The sequence below is a fragment of the Lycorma delicatula genome, chromosome 10 (genome assembly GCF_047948215.1).
Source record: "Lycorma delicatula isolate Av1 chromosome 10, ASM4794821v1, whole genome shotgun sequence".
In the NCBI taxonomy this organism is placed as follows: Eukaryota; Metazoa; Arthropoda; class Insecta; order Hemiptera; family Fulgoridae; genus Lycorma; species Lycorma delicatula.
Window position 1 is genome coordinate 26,174,370 of NC_134464.1, and position 19,033 is coordinate 26,193,402.

Consider the following 19,033-nt stretch of genomic DNA (forward strand, 5'->3'; position numbering starts at 1 on the left):
GACTTATACACACAGCTTAATTAAAAATATTTATCATTTTATTTAAATTTATTTTTTTGTTTATTCATTTTAATGATTGTAACTAAAGCACGCACATATACCATATTTAATTTGTGGGGGTTTGGCAGTACTAACACTGACGGTCAGCTCTAACTAAATTAATGTAATTTCATAACTTAAATAGAACAAATCTTGCTTGTACGGTTGGCAGATTGGTGTAGCTACAAGGCTTAATGCACCAGGTATCAAGTCAACCGAGCAATAGAGTTCAAGGACCAGCCAGACTGAGTTACTTTTTTACACTTTAAATGTAATAATATAATATTTATTTAATTCTACCACTCACCTGTGATATTACAACATAGCAATAGTTTAGATCATTTTGTGGGGGGGGGGGTAACCTCACCACAAAATTGGACCCTAAAAATTATTGCATCCCTAAAATATTATTTTTTAATTTTTAACAAATGCGCCTAAGAAAAATATGACCTTAATTAGGCAAAATCTAAAGATACTGAGGGTGACCTCGCTCTACAGCATCACCCCCTGACCTTTTAAGTTGAAAATTTAATGGTATCAATATATAGAAGTAATCTGACCAAGTTTATTCAAAATCAATCCGGTAGTTCTGGAGATATAAGGTGATTTAGAGGCCAACACCAAACAGATATACATACAATTATTAACATCTGGAAAATTTCCATTATATTTTTTAATTTTTTTGGGTTCCTTAGGTGTCAAAATTTTAGATCTGGTGAAAACCGCATATGCCCAAATTGGACTGATTACAATGCTTTTCCTTCTAGAGCTATAGCCCTATCATCTAGATTGGAAATTTATTTAAAATTAGTGAGTAATTTTTTAAATTCTTTTTTAAAGAGTAATTTTTTTGTAAATTGTTGAAATATTTCACAGAGAAAGTCAGCTTATATTAGCTATCTGGGTTCTCTGTGTTCAGAGTACATGTATTTTATAAAGTTTTTTTTTGATCTGTTGCAGGTCACAAACCCGAGTAAATTGCGTGTTGATCTACGTGTCTATGCTGATTTGGTTGTTTGTGGTGTATTTTCACAAAGAGAAGCTTTACCTACACTTATTACTACATTAACAAACCTTATGACTGGTGATAAAGATACACATCGAAATATTAACATTATAATCAGCTTCTGTAGGCATTGTGGTGATGATTTTGCTGGTAAATTTTTCAATGAATTTTATATAATAATTAAGTAATTACATTTAAATCTGGGATAAAATTATTGACATTATGAACTTTTATAAAATTGTTAAAAATTATAAAATCATTTATTTCATTTTAACTGATGAAACTTTTGTCCAAATGTCATAAGAAGCCAATTAATATTACCTTCTTCAGTGAATTTTATTTTAGCATTAATGAATTATGCACACTTTAAAGGAAGTGTAGGAAACTATAAAATGAGGGTTGTTCCAAAAGTTCTCAGTCTGACAAAAAGAAAATATACAGTTTTTCAGAAATTTTATTTTTATTTTTCAATGTTATCACTTTGCAATTTGATACATTTAAATCAACTTTCCAACTTTTTAATGTCCTCAGTATAATGCGATTTGTCCAACTGCAAAATAAGTAGTTGTCTCAGCTTTGGCCTCATCATTCGAAGTGAATCTTCATCCAACAAGTCATTTCAGATTTGGGAAGATGAAGTAATTGTTGGGAGCCAAATCCATTGAATACAGTGTATGTCGAAGCACTTCATAATGCAAGTCATGGAGTTTTGTAGCAACAACTTGAGATTACTGCACAGGCACATTATTGTGATTAAAGAGCACTTTCTTTTTGGCCAGATGTCAATGTTTATCCTGAATAACACCCTTAAATTGGTCCAATAGTGAAATTTTATACTCTCTGGTGATGGTCTTGCCGTTTTACAGAAAGTAAAAGGCAATTTTTCATCCAAAATTACCGCAAAATGAGAATCCTAAAAAACCATAACTGAGACTTCTTTGAGATGGAATAGTTTTCTTTTTTTTTGTTGCTCCTTCCTACTGTTCAGACTGCTGTTTGTTCTCTGCATTGTATTGATGAAACCATGTTTCATGTTTCTATGATTTCATTCATTACTGTGTGGGCTTTAACAAATCTTTCTAGTTTTAAATTCAACTTGTCTTAAAATTTTCTCTTGGAATAATACTGCTCTTTCAGTAAAATTTATGCCTTTGTACATTCAAAAAGTAATAATCCATTTCACATTTTCTCGCAGAGAATAAATTGTAATTAAAATTTTTCATGTAACAAACATATAAGCATATACAATTTTCATTTCAGTATTTGACTAACATTTTATGAAAATTATTTAACAGTATGCTTTACTGTTCTCTAGGTGCAACATGTGTAAACTTAAATTTTCTTAATAGAGAATGGATTTTATGCAAATCCTATATAACTATGGCCCTGTAAATTATTCTGGTACACACTTTATTAGCCATGAATTCGTAGGTAGTAGCGTAAGAAGGAGTTCTATTCCGATGATGTTAAAGAAGTGGTAAGGAAATTAATTATTGAATTCTTAATTTGTATAGTAATGCAAGAATTTTTTTATTAGGCTTGGTCCCACAAAGAATAAGATTCCTGTCTGAATGTTACAACATTGAAGTTCCACGTAATAATCTTTTATCAACTGAGAAACAAGAGACTATACGAAACCTATTAAAAGAATATTACGTGTCATTATGCAGACATCTTCTTAAGGTGATTTGAATGTTTTGTCTATATTTAATAACTGCATTTTAGATATTTTTAGAAATAAGAGTATTCTATTTTAAATGTTTTTTAAGTGTTATTTTATTTTTTTATTGTCAGTAGGAGCTTATTATACCCATAAACAGAGTTGTTTTTATTAAACGATTATAACAATTTTACTTTTCACTCGTACAATTAATACAAAAATTTTAATAAAAAATAAAATTTAAAATGAAAATATAATTAAACACTTTTTGAATCCAGACTTGTATCCCAGTTGAAATTAATTTTTATTTATTCATTTTTTTTGCTTGTTGATCTCGCTACATCAGCTTGAAGCTTATCCATAGGATCTGGAAACGGATTTTGAAGCACATGAAAAATGCCTTGCCTGACGAGGATTTACCTCCGGATGAAAGGCCAAGACATTACCACTCTGCTATGAAGACTGGCAGTTAGTTTAAGAGTTTATCACTTTGTACAAAGATCGGCAGTTAATTTAAGAATTCTTATTTAGTGCGCAAAGTACATGTGTGTATGTGCATGTGCACACACACACACACACATACACATACACATAAACACAAATATATATGCATAAGCACAAGCCTGAGTTACACAAATAAACAAGTTGAAATATGTACTATTAAAAGTAAATAATAAACTAATAATTTGAAATTAATATCTGATAGTGTAATTTTTTAATTGAGAATAATATGCAGGAATCATGAAGAATGTAACAAACTTTCAGGACATGTATTGAAGAAATAAAGTAGAAAGTTAAAAAAGCGATTATGAGTGTGGCTGGTGAAATTAAGCCAAACTGTAATTCTTGGGGCACAAATTAAAGGATAAATGTAATTGTATATGAAATCTGACCTGAGAATTTGAAAAAATAGGTCTCATAACTATATCATTGGTAGTTTTTAAAAAATCTGAGATTAAAGACAGAAAATGGGGTCAAAAAACACATTATTTTATGTTAGGTATAAAAGTTATAACTTTGTTAAGTGGATAACAAACACATACAATTTTTAAACAAAACCTGTAGAGAATTTGATTCTGACTATACAAACATAAAAATTTCAAAGGTTATTAAAAACAAAACATATCAAAATGTGGCACATTTCAATTAGATATTAAACTAAACAAAATTTTCAGTTAATAAAGATTTGGGTCCTAGCTAAAGTGATATTCTTACAATGTAACTCAACATCTGGAAATTCATTGGTTGTTACATCTTGGAATTGAAGGGTGTGAAACAAGGAAAAATGCTAGGAGCCAAAGTGACCTTTAATATAAGCTAGTTCTTGCTGTTCACCAAAGTTAAAAATCAGATGTTGTTTCACTGTACGTTTTTTGCATTTATTAATTGCCAATGCCGTAGCAATTGACGCTGCATTTAATTAGAATAATTATAGTGATATAATCATTAGAATAATTAGATATAATTATAGTTTATATCAGTAGTTTTTATGTGTGTGGTTTCTGATAATTGCAGGTACATACAAATGTAAAGTCATTTGAAAGTCAAAATAAAAAGATACTTCTAATGAAAGGTGAAGTACAAGAAGAAAGAGTTCGTAAAACTGAAGAATTGCAAACAGAACTTCAAGCACTTTTATCTTCAACACAGAGCTTATCACAATTACTTGATGAACAATTTCCAGATTTGCCAGAACCAGGTGAGACAATTTTAACGCTTTACTTATATACTTCAGGAATGTTCGGAAAGTAAACATTAAAAATCCAGAAATGGTTTTAAATAGATTTATTTTGGGATTAAGTTATTGTAAGTTCTTATTTGATCTATCTTTTATCATAGTCATTAATGTCATCATATTTATCATTAACCTCATTATATTATATGAGCCTGGGAATGTTTTTTGTGATTGTAACATCATAGAATCTCCCATCCATTTTCTTCAAGTTTTTTCAATCCATAAGTTCTTTTAGTTATGTAAACAAGTGGTTATCCTCATGTAGCGCAAGGTCTTGATTATGTTAATGATGTTTAAAAAAATATCACTTAAATGTGCTGTAAGCAATGTGAGGGTAGACATTATTGTTCATTATTCAGATATTTCATGTCTAATACGTCTTACCTCTTTTTTTGTACTGTTTAACATTTTTCACACTGCAATTTTGTTTATATTTTAGTGAGTTAGTGAAAATGAGTCCTGTAAAATGCTTGCATTCATTAATGCTGGAAAAAAAAAGTTCTAATTTAAAGAAAACAGCATACATAGAATTATTCATCTGTGCTAAAAGAAAATAGTACTATGGAAAAATAAATATGTTCAATCTGAATTAGATATTATCTGTGTTACAATGGTCACTATAAAAAAACTTTAAAAGGCAAAGGAGCATGAGAGCACTAAAAGACAAGATACAAATAAGTGAAAGCCTGACAAATGATGTACCTCTGCAATAAAAATAAATGTTCAACTACTTAAAACTAATTTAAAACATTAGAAAACATTCTTTATTTTATTTTTTTAAGGTAGTTAGATTAACTGAATTTAATTTCTGTATTAGATATTAAGGAAATAGTATAATAATGATAATGAATAGTAAAATGTTGTAAAAGGATGATAGATTGTTTCTTTTTTAAATTTTTTTTAGATAATTTAAAAGATTCAGCTGATATGACTGAAACAATTGGTAATCTGTGGGAAGATGAAGAATCTAGAAAATTTTATCAGGAGTTCCCAAATTTACAGGATTATTTACCAATATTACCAGTTAATAAACAACAAAAGCCTCCTCATCTTCAGGTGATGTATAATTATATTTTATGTTTTCCAAGTTCTGTTTTTGTAAAAATCTTTTATGAATTAGTGAAATAATTACTGTTGTTTAATATAATCTTTTGTGTAGGTTTTTTGTGTTTGATTTTGAAACATAAGAAATTAAAATAAATAAATAAATAAATGAAAATGACTTAAAAAAAAATTACACTAAAGACTAAATGATAATACTTAAATTTTAACTTTTAGAAAGTTTGTAGCAAATCATCATAAACTTAATAACCCTTAATTTGGTACAAAATTATATTTTAGTTTAGTTTGTATGTTAAAGATTTTTGTAAAAACCTTTTTATGAAAATAAAATTTCATAACTCAAAGAGAAAAATTGAAAAAAACTGCTTTTACAAAAAAATCTTTTGAACCATATTCATGAAAAGTGGGAAAACTGGATCTTTATAAAAATAAAAAAAATACATGCAGAGAAATGATGTAAAAAGGCTGCAATCTAGTGGAGGTAAATTTTTCTAAACTGCAGAAATGTTTTATTTTTATTACTACATTAAGAAAAAAACAAAAATAAAGTGAGTACTGAGAAAGTATATAAAATATTGATTGGTACTAAATATGAACTAAGGTTCTGGTATATGAAGAAAGTATTAATGAGATAATTATTTGTACACTATGCAGTACATACATGATGGCAAAAATGAAAATCTATATATTATTTATATAATCACTGTATTTTTAATTTAAAACATGTCTACTGAACTTAAACGAAAAAAATCTGATGTGGACATCACATGACTTCCTTGTACGCCTATTAAATTACACATATTTTTTATTACATTTTTTTATTTTTATTTTATTGAATTATTATTTATTGTAAAAGTTTTTTTTTACATTTGGCAGATAATAATTATTTAATAAATCGATATATTTAAATTTAAAAAAAAAGGTAAAAAAAAGTTAAAAGAAAAAAGGAAATGAAGTCTAATTCGAATCGATGTGCCTCCCCCTTGTAAGATCTAAATATTTCATGAATTAAAATTTTATTGGGCCATAACTTGTAAACCAGTGAAAATAACCACTTACGATATATCGTTGAAAAGCTCTCAATGATGGCTTATTACTGCAGTTAAGAAAAAGTCCAAAATCCATTTTTGGATTTTGGGCTTTTTTTGGACACTTCTGCCCCAGTTGATTGGAATCAAAAGGTAAGGTAAGGTGCACAACTAGATGTTACAACAGTCTTAAATCCAAAATGTTAACATTCTACTGCTAATCATTTCTGAGCTATGTGAGATACATACATACGTATATACATACATAAATATATAAATATGTACAGACGTCATGCCGAACTAGTCAAAATGGATTCAGGGATGGACAAAATAGATATTTTGGTTGAAATCTGAAAACCAAAATTTTTCACAGATTACAATACTTTTTTGTATACTTCATACAAGGAATTAAAAAATATATTTGTAATGTGATCACCAGAGGAACTACCTCTACAGAATAAAAGAAAAAAAGAATCATTAGTCCATTTGGTGAAGCGGAAGGCCTGAACGTATATAGAATTTGTATCAAATTGAGAATCAGTATTTTTTATTTGTTGTTTAAATAATAAAATTGTCAAGAATTTTGTTAAATCAGTGAAGAGTTATAAATATGAATGCAAATTTAGTTTTATGCTGAGTTTACCCTGTTATAACATATCAAACATTGAATGCTACTTATTATGTAAAAATATTTTTGATGCTATTTGAATAAAAGAATATTACAATAACACACCCTGTGCCTCTTTAATAAAGACTGAAAAGTTTTTTTACCTTTTAATGACTCGTTTAGAAAATAATGTGTTTCAATCTAATAGGTTGAAAAAGTAAAATGTTTAAAAAAATTACTAATTCTAGGGAGTAGGAGGAGTGGTGTGTTCTTATTTCATGCTCTGATAAGAACTAAAAGACGTTCCCTCCTGATAACATGTCATGTAGGAAAATTTAAATTGAAAGACTGAAACAAAATTTTGATAGTCAAAAGTTTTTAATGTAACAAATAGTTATATTTATTTATAAACAAATTTTTAATAGAATGCTTCATAAAGAATGGACCCTGTTAGAGGTACAGTAATACCTTAAAAGTTTCCTCACTTTCTCATCCAATTACTTTCAAAAAGCTGTCTTATCAAATTTCATAGTTGTAGTTTAAACTATTTTTAATGATAGTAATCCTTTTTATTTATTATTTCTTGTAACAGCTACAGGAGCTTATAAGTAATGATTATATACGTTTCAGTATATTAATATCATTAGTCATTTCAAAACATGTACTCGCCTGAAACATCAGCGCTTAAAGTTGCTTGTTGGATGGATGTGTTAATTGATGATTAACTTTTAATTGATTTGATTGTTAAAACAGCTACTAATGAAGAATTATTTGGTAAAATTACACAAGCATTTTTAGTATATACTAGGTTGTGGATAAGATTGTAAATTTTGAAATGCAGTTTATCATCTAGGTTTTATGAAATTTACAACCTGTTGACTTTTACAATACCTGGATTATCTTGAAGTGAACATCATGGAAATTGAAGGGTATGAAACAAGGTAAAATTCCACTGGCACAAAGAAAATTTAATCAACTGATTACTGTTTGTCACAGAAGAAAATAATAGACAAGGGATATATGATTTGTAGAGTCGAAATAGATGAACAAATTTTTCTCAAGCATGAGACAAAGTGGAAAGAGTCCATAAGGTGTGTGGATTAATGTATGAAACTCTTTATTAAAATATCTTGTTGTTAATTTGTTTTAACAAATTATTATAAAATTTTTTTTCAGTTTTCTATAACGTATCAGTTATTTATTAAATGGCTGGCACCATCGGAGAGCTATGAAAATTCTATACAGGTTTGCCAATGAGCAATTTTTTCTGTGACCAGTAGATTCAGCAGTATTTAATAAACAAAAATCCACTCACTGAGTAGGCACGTGAGTGCACAGCTGTTTATACAAGTCACACCTGCCATAAACAAACACAAAACTTTTGATCCATTAAAAATATTTGAGAGATTCAGAAAGGCATGTGTAACAAATACTCAGGACAGAGTAATAATTATATTTTGAAAGTATTTTAAATTCCCAGTTTCTTGTTTGTGTGAAATTTTCCAATTCAATTTAAGTCCTGCAATTATAAACAAATTTAAAAAAAAAGAAAAAGCCATTTTAAGGCTTTATATATGAATTCTATTAGCGATATATTTTTAGGCTATGTATTATGTTTTTACTTCCTTGCAGAGAGGTAAAACATAACTCTCAGCTGTACTTTCAGCTGGTAGAATTGGTTTTACTAAAATTTTAATTTTTCTGCGAGTTTTATTAGCAAACTTTAAAATAATGTCCAAAAAGATGAAAATATTTCTATAACAAAAAAAATGTTATAAAAAGATAATGAGTATACATTTTCATTTAAAACTTTGTAAAGTTGTAGATTATTATGTCTTCTATTGATGTAAAACTTTGCATAGTGACTTTTTAGTTTTCCAAATTTGTTTATAAGTAAAGGGCAATCAACAAATTGGAAAATTTCACAGTTAAACAAGAAAACCGGAATTCAAACATTTGAAATACTTTTAAAGTATGATTAATTAATTCTCTTGAATATTAGTTGTACATGTAATTTTGAATTTCTCAAATATCTTTAATAATCAAAAGTCATGGGTATTTTTTTGTGGCCCACGCTACTTGTAAGTATATATTACTGCAAGAGATGCGTGCTCACATGATCAACCTACTTAGTGAGCAGCTTTTTGTTAATTAAATACTGTCAAATCTACTGGTCAAAGAAAAAAGTGCTCATTATTAAAATTATGTAGAATTTTCTTAGCTTTCTGTTGTGCCAGTGGGGTTTTACTGTTTTAATAAATGATGTATTAAAAAAAACCAAAACGAAACTGAAAACAATTTTTTTACAATAATTTGGTAAAAAAATATATTAGCAACAAGATAAATTAATAAGTTTCATAAGTTATCCACACACCTTTTCGGACCCTTTCCACTTAGTCTCATGCTTGGGAAAAATCTTTTCTCCTATTTCGAACCTCCAGATCTAATATGCTTCATCTAAAATTGTGGATAGAGTTTCAATGAATGCATTAGCATATTATTGTGGTTAATGATGATCAATATCATATTTTCAGAAAATTGAGCTTCAGGATATCTTTTCACTAAATTGAAAAATTTTCTAAACATTTCATTTAGATTTATTTATGAAGTGTGTTTCAAAAGCATGATCTTTATTTACAAAAAGAGTTATGGATAACTAATCTTATGTTTATCATCTGTTCTCCCTCATTTAGAGATCCTGTTGAATGATGTTGTAACTCAGTTGAAAGATAATCATGTGATTATCTTTCAGTAGGGTTGACAACCTATGCCTGGTATCGTATTTTCCATTTTTAATAAACTTTAAAGAAAAGAAGGAATTCTCAAGTTTGTTCCCCATTTATTAAAAAAAAAAAAAAACTTTATTAAGGCATTATTCTAAACTAAGTAAAAAAGTTCTGACAATTCTTTTGTTATTTTGTAAAGCAAATTTCTTTGGTGTTCATTGTAACTGTTCAGATAATGTAACTGAAAAACTTCTTAAATGGAAAGTTGTATTGTGTAAATCTACAATTTCTTTTTATTTTGTCATCATTAGTAATTGGATGTTATAACATATGCCTGATGCTATTTTGATATTCAATATATTTTTCTGCATTCAAACATGTCTTCGCTCTTACTTAGTCTCTATTCATTATTTTTGTGCACTTATTTTATTATTTTTATCAAGGTACAGTTTTCTTGTCCTTGTGTTTCTTGTGAGCCTCTTATCTTTAGTATGAGCATTATTTTTGAAGGGCTATTCAAAATGTTAAATAAAAATAAAACTAATATAAAATAGAATGAACTGTTAAAAAATAATGCAATTGTTTAAAAAATAGATACCAATATCTAAAAAAAAAACAACGTTTTTTAATTCTTTTTAAAATCTGGATTTTTTAAGTTAGCACCAAAGTTAGGATAAGATGGTTTTGATTTTAGTTTGGTGTCAACTTCTAAAGCTTGAAATTTAACAAATTAAAAAAGTATTATTTTTTATAGTCGAGTCAACAGGCTCAAAAGGTCTTAACCATGAAAAAATTTACTGTAGCAAATAAATGGGTTTGGAAAAGTTTGTAGAATAAAAGTGTGCCCAAGCAGACATGAGCAAATAACTAACTATTTTTAATTTGTTTATTAACAAATTAAGGAAAATTGTTAGGTTTTTTTGCTAGTAGTGGCTTTATTTTTAATCACATGTAAAAATAAAACGCACCCATAGGTAGCTGAGAAACATTTGTATAAAAAACCTCCCAGATACTTTTTTTACGAGCAAATGTGAGGATTTTTTCAAAAACCACTCCCCACAAACAGCCAAAAATTTTTTAAATTCAGCAAATTCAATCAAATCTAATTTAATTAAATCTTATTGATTAATAATGTATTTTTATATAAATCTATGAAGTATAAAAATATCTGTTTTTTTTTTTTTTTAATTTTTTATAACAGTATGTTTATACTGTCATTCATTTTCATGTGTTTTACAAAGTACACTAACATTTACTTGAAAAACCATATCTGCCTTTTTAAAGTACATGTTTTATCTTACAAATAACAATTAAACTATTTTCATGTTTGAAAAAACAGAATTAATAATGTCGGTTTTGAGTGTTATCCAAGATAACAAAACATGCTTTTAATAAAAATTGCAATTTTCAAATGTTGATAAATAATCAGTTAAATAAGGTATAGATATATCCCTTGTGGAATGAGTAGGTAGTAAGCTCAAGAACACAATAATATATTGACTTTTTCATTTTTTGCATTTGTTTATTGTTATAGGCATTACATCAACAACTTGCAAATTTTAACAGTAAATTAATGGGCAATCAGAATTAAAAAATACTTTTTAAAAAATTTGATTAATTTATAACTTTGGGTCTTAAGAATCAGTACCATTTTGAATCTTTTAATTATCTCTAATAGGAACAGAGTTATGGAAGTTTATTGCTCACCCAAGAGGTACACTACCTATGTATGACAGCTGTAGCGCGATTTTGGTGCTTATTGTAAAATTTGCTTGCACCCCTTAGTTTTACTCATAGAAAAGAGTACCTGCAAGGTATTTTATGCGAAATTTTCTCATCTATCTATGGTTTTTATTTTTACATGCAATTAAAAATAAAGCCACTATTGGCGAAAAACAAGATTTTTCCTTTCCAAATTTGTTAATTTGTCAATTAACAAATTAATAGTTAATTGCTCATATCCACTAGGGAACACCTTTTTTCTACATATTTTTCTGAACCATTCCAATAATTTATTTACTGTAGTAAATATTTTCTATTAGGTTAAAATCTCTACCAACTCTGCTATTAGTGTTTTTATTTTTGAAAAATAAAAACTTCTCTTTTTATTACAATATGGTAATATTTTGTTATTTCTTTTTTATGTGAATATTTTTTATATTATATAAAGAAAGTAAAGTTACTATCATCGCTCAAAAAAATGATCCCTCAGATTTTTATATTTCTAGGATTTATGAGGTCCCTGAGTCCAAATACATTAAAATCCCAGTCATAAAATTTTTGTAAGTATGTGTTTGCATTGACTTTGGTTTATATCCAGTAACATTTCAACCTATAATCATAAAGTTTGAATTGTGCAGAGAAAATTATTTTCCTCAAATAAAAAGAATGTTGAAGAAATTCATAAGGGTGCCATATTATATAAGATTTCGGAAGTGTATATTTTATTTGTACATGTTTTTTGGTTTATTAAAAAGTAACACCATAAGAAATATTATGGAAACAATACCATTTTTTTCTAAATAAACATCCTCACCACAGAAATTGTAGTTTTATTTAACAGTTAATAGTATTGACAGTTTCAGCCAGTAGAACTCAAATTTTTATGAAATATTTTTCTCTAAATGAAGTATATTCTATATGGTAACAATTTTTTTTCTGTTTGATGAAAGGGCCCTGTCTGTAAAAGTGTAGTTGTTTACACTTTTTACTGGTTTTACCTATCAACTAAAATGGTACTGGGCGATTTTTTAGTCCTGTTACCCAATTGTTAATGTCTGGCAATTTTTTTTTCCAAGAAAGGGAAATTTTGTTTTGTGACACGAAGTTGGTAGTGCTATTCAGCCGGTATAGATGTGGCAGTGTGAGTTGATTCTCCTTGAGCTGTGTAAACATTTGTGCCGTTTCTGGTCGTGTTATGAACAGAATGTCTTTTACCATAGAACGTGTTTTTATTCTTGAACAATATTTTGCCATGAAATCGTACGCAAGTGTAAAAGAATCATTTCAAATTAAATTTGTTGGTGTTCCTCTGCCAGAAAAATGTCAATTTTTAGGCTAGCAAACCGATTTTGAGAGACAGGTAGTGTTTGCGACAGAAAACGTAGTGGTCGACCAACTCGCTTGACAGATGACATTTTAGAGAATGTGAAAACAAGATTGCTCAATTCTCCACGGAAAAGTTTACGAAAACTTTCCATGCAAGTCGGTTTGTCATATTCGATTGTTCAGAAAGCTGCTAAAAAATTGAAATTGTATCTGTATCGCGTACGATTAGTCCAAGAGCTTCAGCCTCCAGATTTAAACAAGTGATTGCAATATTGCCGTTGGTTTAGGTCTCGTAAATGTTAATGGAATCAAATTTTTAAAGACAGTGTTCTTTAGTGATGAAGCTTGGATCCATCTCGATAGTTATGCGAACAGTCAAAACTGTCAAATTTGGGCGGTTGAAAATCCTAACGTTTTACAAGACAAATCTTTGCATCCTGAAAAAATTGGTGTGTGGTGTGCGATATCTCGTCATCATATAGTCGGACCCATATTCTTCGAACAGACAGTAAATGGTGAAGTATACAGGAATATTGTGCGCCAATTTGTGTCCTTCCTGGAACCTCAAGAACATTATTGCTGGTTTCAGCAAGACGCCGCTATATGCCACACGTCTTGAGAAACCATGGATTTTCTGCAAGATTTCTTTGATGATTGAATAATAAGCAAGGGCTTATGGCCTCCAAAGTCCCCAGACCTCACGTCTTCTGACTTCTTTTTGTGGGGTTATATTAAGTCCGAGGCCTTCAAAACAATCCTCACACTATTGATGAACTTAAGTCAATATTATAGACTTAATCACGAATATTTCCAATGCAACTCTTATAAAGGTTTCTGCCAATATGCTGAAAAGAGTGTGTGTGTGTGTGTGTATATGTGTGTGTGTGTGTGTGTATGTGTATAACCGCAAGGGGTGGGCATTTTGAGCATATTCTTTAACAATTATTTAAGTAATAGCTTTTTATTAAATCTCTTTTGTAAGTAACAAATACATTTTTCTATTCCACCTAAATTTCCCTTTCTTAAATTACATTTAAAATTGGGTACCAGGACTAAAAATTACTCTGTATTTTTTACAACCTTTCAAACTTTCTTTTTTATTACAAAGTTGTAAAAAAAAGAGAAGTTTTTATTTTTCAAAAATAAAAATTCCACTAGTAGCTGAATCAGTAGAGATTTTAACCCCCAAAAAATTTACTACAGCAAATAAATTGTTGGAATGGGTTCAGAAAAATATGTAGAATAAAGGTATATAAAGGTTTTTTTTTTAACTGTGTGATAATAGTTTTTTCAAGCTTTGTTACAGTGTATGAAAAAAAATGTTTTTAATAGAATTATCAGATAATTAAATGTTGTATGTATTATATTTTTAACTCATTTATGTGATGATTTTCTTTTACTGAATGGATGGAACATGTTAGTATTACATATTATTTTTTAATATGAAGGATAAGTAATTTGGTGTTTACCTCTTTCTGTTTTTTTATAGTTGTGACACAAGCAAAACAATTGAGGTACAGTAGGCACCAGTTGGAGTAGTTTTCTCTGAGGGGAATGATATTCAATATACTCAGCCCTTGTTTGAGAGTAAAGATATCACTTGTAGGGTTCAAATCACCTCTTTTCATTGGGTTTGGCATGCTAATTTGCAGCAGTGATTCAGCTAAGTGAAGAGAAGATCATGGGAAATCATGTAATTCCTAACTTTTCCTTATAAACCAGGCATTAGATACTTTATATTCTTGAAAAAGACTACATCATTTTCAAGTTATTTGTAACCATTTTATGGTAATGGCAATTAATATACTTGATGCTTGAGAATTAATACGTTAGAATAGGGATGAAGTTGTGTAAAATTTTATGAATGTAATGGTTTAATAAAATCAGTGTAAAACATTTTTAAGGTGGTTTTCTTTAGATAAGAAAATAAGTAAATGACTAAATCAGAAAAAAGAAAATTGTTTAAGGTAAAAATAATTTTACATTTTTATCACTGAGGAGTTGAATTCAAAAGAGGTAAAGTTCTATGCTAAATGTGGAAAGCTCAGCAACATTATTGTCTGCATTTCTTTATTTGTTATCACCTGTACTTTGTTTGTGTAGATTATACTAAAAACTGTGTTCTTAAAACAAAAATTACAGATGACAGAAGAAAAACTTGATGAAGAATTAAAGGAAGAAGACTTCTTGGTTGAAGATCCTCAAAAAGATGATATTACAGCAGTAGAAGGTTTGTTTTTTAATTTTTGTCAGTTGTTATGAGTCATAGCACTTTAATCATTAGACTGATTTATTATAATCTTTTGTACTATTAAAAAGACCTGAACATAAAGTTTGTTTAGAATTTATGAATTTTCAAAACAATTGCAGCTACTTGCTTTTCACTGTTGGTAATTTTGTTTTGTTATCATTTTGTCAACTTCATGATGCAGGTTAAGAATGAAAAAACCAACTATGATGTAGTAATTAATTTATTTATTCATTTTGGGATCTACAATTTTCTCTCAATTGCACTTAACTCTCATATGTTTTTTATGATAAACAAATTATATAGTGCATGAAAAATACAAAACCAGAACCTTTCCTTATACATTTGTGTTATAAGTAATGCTGTCTGCAAACCACATTCCAGCCGTCATAGATGCAGACTTCGAAGTTAGAGAGTTTTTTATATCATAATATAGTCGAACATATCTAAAGAAACATTGTACCAGTTTTAAATGTTTTGTCAGTAGGTTGGGTAAGTATTCAGGAAATATTGTGTTGTACAAGATATCTTACAAGGAAATGGAAATGATATTCAGGGTATGTTTTACTGGAAAAAAGAAAGAAATAAGCTCATATAAACATATATTTGAAAACATTTTGGATTATGGCTAGTGAAAAATTTTGGTCTGATCTGTTTATGTAAAGTAAGGATTTATGTAATGAAATTCTTGGACCTAAATTTTTAATCTGAAAAATGAATATAAGATTGCAGAACTATATTGGAAGCTCTTTTTTTGGAGGTAACCTTAACTAACACCACTAGATTATTACACGTGAGGATTGTATAAAAACTTAGGTATATGCACAAAAAACTTATACCCAGAAGAGTTAGAAACTTTACCCAGAGGAGTTAGAGAATTTACTGCTGAGGTTATAAAAAGTACATTCAAAGAATTTTAGATTGACTAGAACATTGTGTAAACAGTGATGGAAGAAATTTTGAACAATTTGGATAATTATAAGTTTATGATTGTATTTAAAATTTTTATAGTTTTTTGGAGATATCAAAACAGTTTTTGATACGGTTTAAATTCATAACATCTTTTTTTCTGCAGATTACATCCCTATAAATTTTTTTTCAGTTTTATTTGCTGTTCAATTCAATTGAACATTTTCAAGACATTTTCTGCCATACCAAACCCCAAAAAAGTAAACTTTTTAACTCCAGTTTTTTGGGTTTTTAATATAATTGGTTAAAGAGTGTATAGAACATTTCCAAACCTTTAATTTATCACTTAGACGTTAAAATATTGATTGGTTTATTATAATTTGTTTTTTTTTATTTTTTTAATTAGAACAAGATGATAGCACTAATGTGTACAAAGCTCAGTTGGATGTATTCATTAACCACCTGCCACAGTGTGTGAATAGAGAAATGATTGATAATGCAGCAATAGAATTCTTAATATCATTCAACACCAAAATTGCCTCTAGAAAACTTATCAAGTAATTTCACTAATTTTATTCGTTTATTTGTTAATTTTTATAACCTTTAGTTAAAATAATATTTTTGTACTATTAGATTATATAAAATTGTATTATCCTCATTTATGTTAGTATGAGGGAATATATTGCATAAAGCGACAGATACTGCCAATTTTTAGTTTCATTCCCCTGCTACTAACTCTCCAAAACTTGTTGACCCATGCCTGCTCATTTTCTATTTGTTGTTAATGTTATGGAATCAAGTGTATCTATTATGATGATACATCTAAAATAACATGCAGTGATTGAAAGCAGAAAGAGTGATAACTCATCATGATCATCTAAAAGCAGTTTATGGTGATAAAACTAGTCAAAATACTGTTAGTAGGTGGGCAATAAAATTTTATGCATCAGAAGCTGCTGAAATGAATATTGAGGATGAACCTTGCTGAGGTCGACCAGTTGCTGTAACTGATAAGATGCAACAGAAGGAGGTGGGTGAAATGATCCAGAATGATTTTCGCATCACACAAATGCAGTCGCCCAGATAGGCATATCAAAAGAATGAGTAGAAACATTATTGCACAACTACGCTACTGTAAAATCAGTTTGGAGTGGGTGGATACCATGCAAACTCAAAAGAAAAGAACAAACAACAAAAGGAGTGTAGCGAATAGCTTTTGAAAAATTATCATGATTTGGGAGTTGGGAGATGATTTCCTTTTTAATATTGTGAAGGGAAATGAAACTCTGGTACATAATTATGATCCAGAAGAGAGATGGCAGAGCATGGAATACTGGCATTATGGTTTGTCACAATCAAAAAAATCCCAAACACAATCCTCTACAAAACAATTCTTTCGACAGTGTTCTGGGGTTTTAAACATATGTACATGACAAGTGAAAGCTGGATTGATGTAAATTCTGTGCAGTACTGAGAGATGTTAAAATACTTTAGGAGATGTGTTGTGCTGTGTTCAACAATCAATAAAGCTAATAATTCTGCAACATGATATTGCTTAGCCATGCACATCATGTGTAACTACCAAGTCTCTTATGAAGTTGACATTTGAACTTATTCCACACCCTCTGTACTCACCAGATTTGACATCCTGTGATTTTCATTTCTTTTTATAATTAAAGAATGATGTTAAGGGTATTCATTTTACCACAAATGTTGAACTAAAGGACACAGTGATGTTTTGGTTCAAAGAAAGTTTGTTAGCATTCTTCATTGATAGAATGAGAAAAGTGTAGCTGTATATGGCAACTATGTAGAAAAATAAAATAAGTTTTTACAGATAATAAAATAATAATAAAACTTTTATTTCATGTTTGTTTCATTTCTTTGTTTCTTTAATTTGCTTGTTTGTTTCTTTCATTTTTGAATTATGATTGAATTTGGCATTATATTTTACCCACCTCTCATATTGACGTGTAGGACAATACCACATACCACATTTTTGTGATTATAAGGTGCCTGTGAGTACAAGCTTTTTAAGTATTAAAACTTCAAACAAATTTTTTTTCCTTTGATACAAAGGTCCTGAAATTAGCCACACAAAAAGTAACAACAGTTAGTCTCTGATCTGTAAAAATTAGCCCTGGAAGTTTTTGCTTCATTTGAAATGTGTTTACTTGTAGTTTATCGTCTTAAATTCCTTTTATTAGTTTATTATCAATTTCCCTCTTCTTACTGATGGATTCCTATGCCATTACTATCCTTAATTTTATTTCCATTGCACTCTTACACTTACAGTGTAATGTAAATTTAATTTATAATTGTGTAATAAATTATAATCTGAAATGGTAATAATTTTTCATTTACAATTAAGAGAAATCCTTGTTAAATATATTATTGTGTTAAACACTTTATTTTGTATATAATAGCTTTTTATCTAATTTTTTTTTTTTTAATGAGAGAATTCAGTTAAGTAGTAAAATACAAGATGACTTTTACCTTATTGATTTTTTGCTTATTATACAATGAGTAATGCATTTTAGGAGGTTCAGCTAAGATCATGAATTTTTTTTTTTAAATCTCTGTCTATATGAAAAAAATAGCAAAGTAATTGTAAATTTAAAAAAGTCCACTATTTAAAGTTTATTACTTATCTTGTTTAAATTATATGTTAGAGCTATCAGGCTGGCTACACTGTTAATAATAAATATTGATACTATAATTCAGCCTCATTTAAGATTTTGCATGATATAAGGATTTTTGTTAAATCTAATTTTTTTTAAAAATAATGAAATTTGTAGAGGAATTAATAATGGTGGTCTTTTTGAAAACGTGTTATTCATTGAAAATGAAGAATATCTTCTTTCTATTTTAGTGCTTGTGTGGATTCTATTTACCTTAATATATTATTTACTCGCTTAAGTGTATTCAAAAATAAAAAGGAAATAGAAAAACATAATATTGAAAA

At 28.5% G+C, this 19,033-nt stretch overlaps 1 protein-coding gene across 6 annotated transcripts in view; it reads left to right on the plus strand.

Moving 5' to 3' along the window:
• Positions 1–19,033, plus strand: part of LOC142331664 (regulator of nonsense transcripts 2-like) — a 90,782-nt gene that overhangs the window by 12,591 nt on the left and 59,158 nt on the right. For all 6 annotated transcript variants that reach the window (XM_075377686.1, XM_075377689.1, XM_075377685.1 and 3 more), the window contains exons 5-10: positions 1,000–1,195; positions 2,583–2,728; positions 4,221–4,404; positions 5,345–5,496; positions 15,054–15,141; positions 16,475–16,625. In XM_075377686.1, the coding sequence (XP_075233801.1) occupies positions 1,000–1,195; positions 2,583–2,728; positions 4,221–4,404; positions 5,345–5,496; positions 15,054–15,141; positions 16,475–16,625 (917 nt within the window). The remainder of the gene's footprint in view (positions 1–999; positions 1,196–2,582; positions 2,729–4,220; positions 4,405–5,344; positions 5,497–15,053; positions 15,142–16,474; positions 16,626–19,033) is intronic.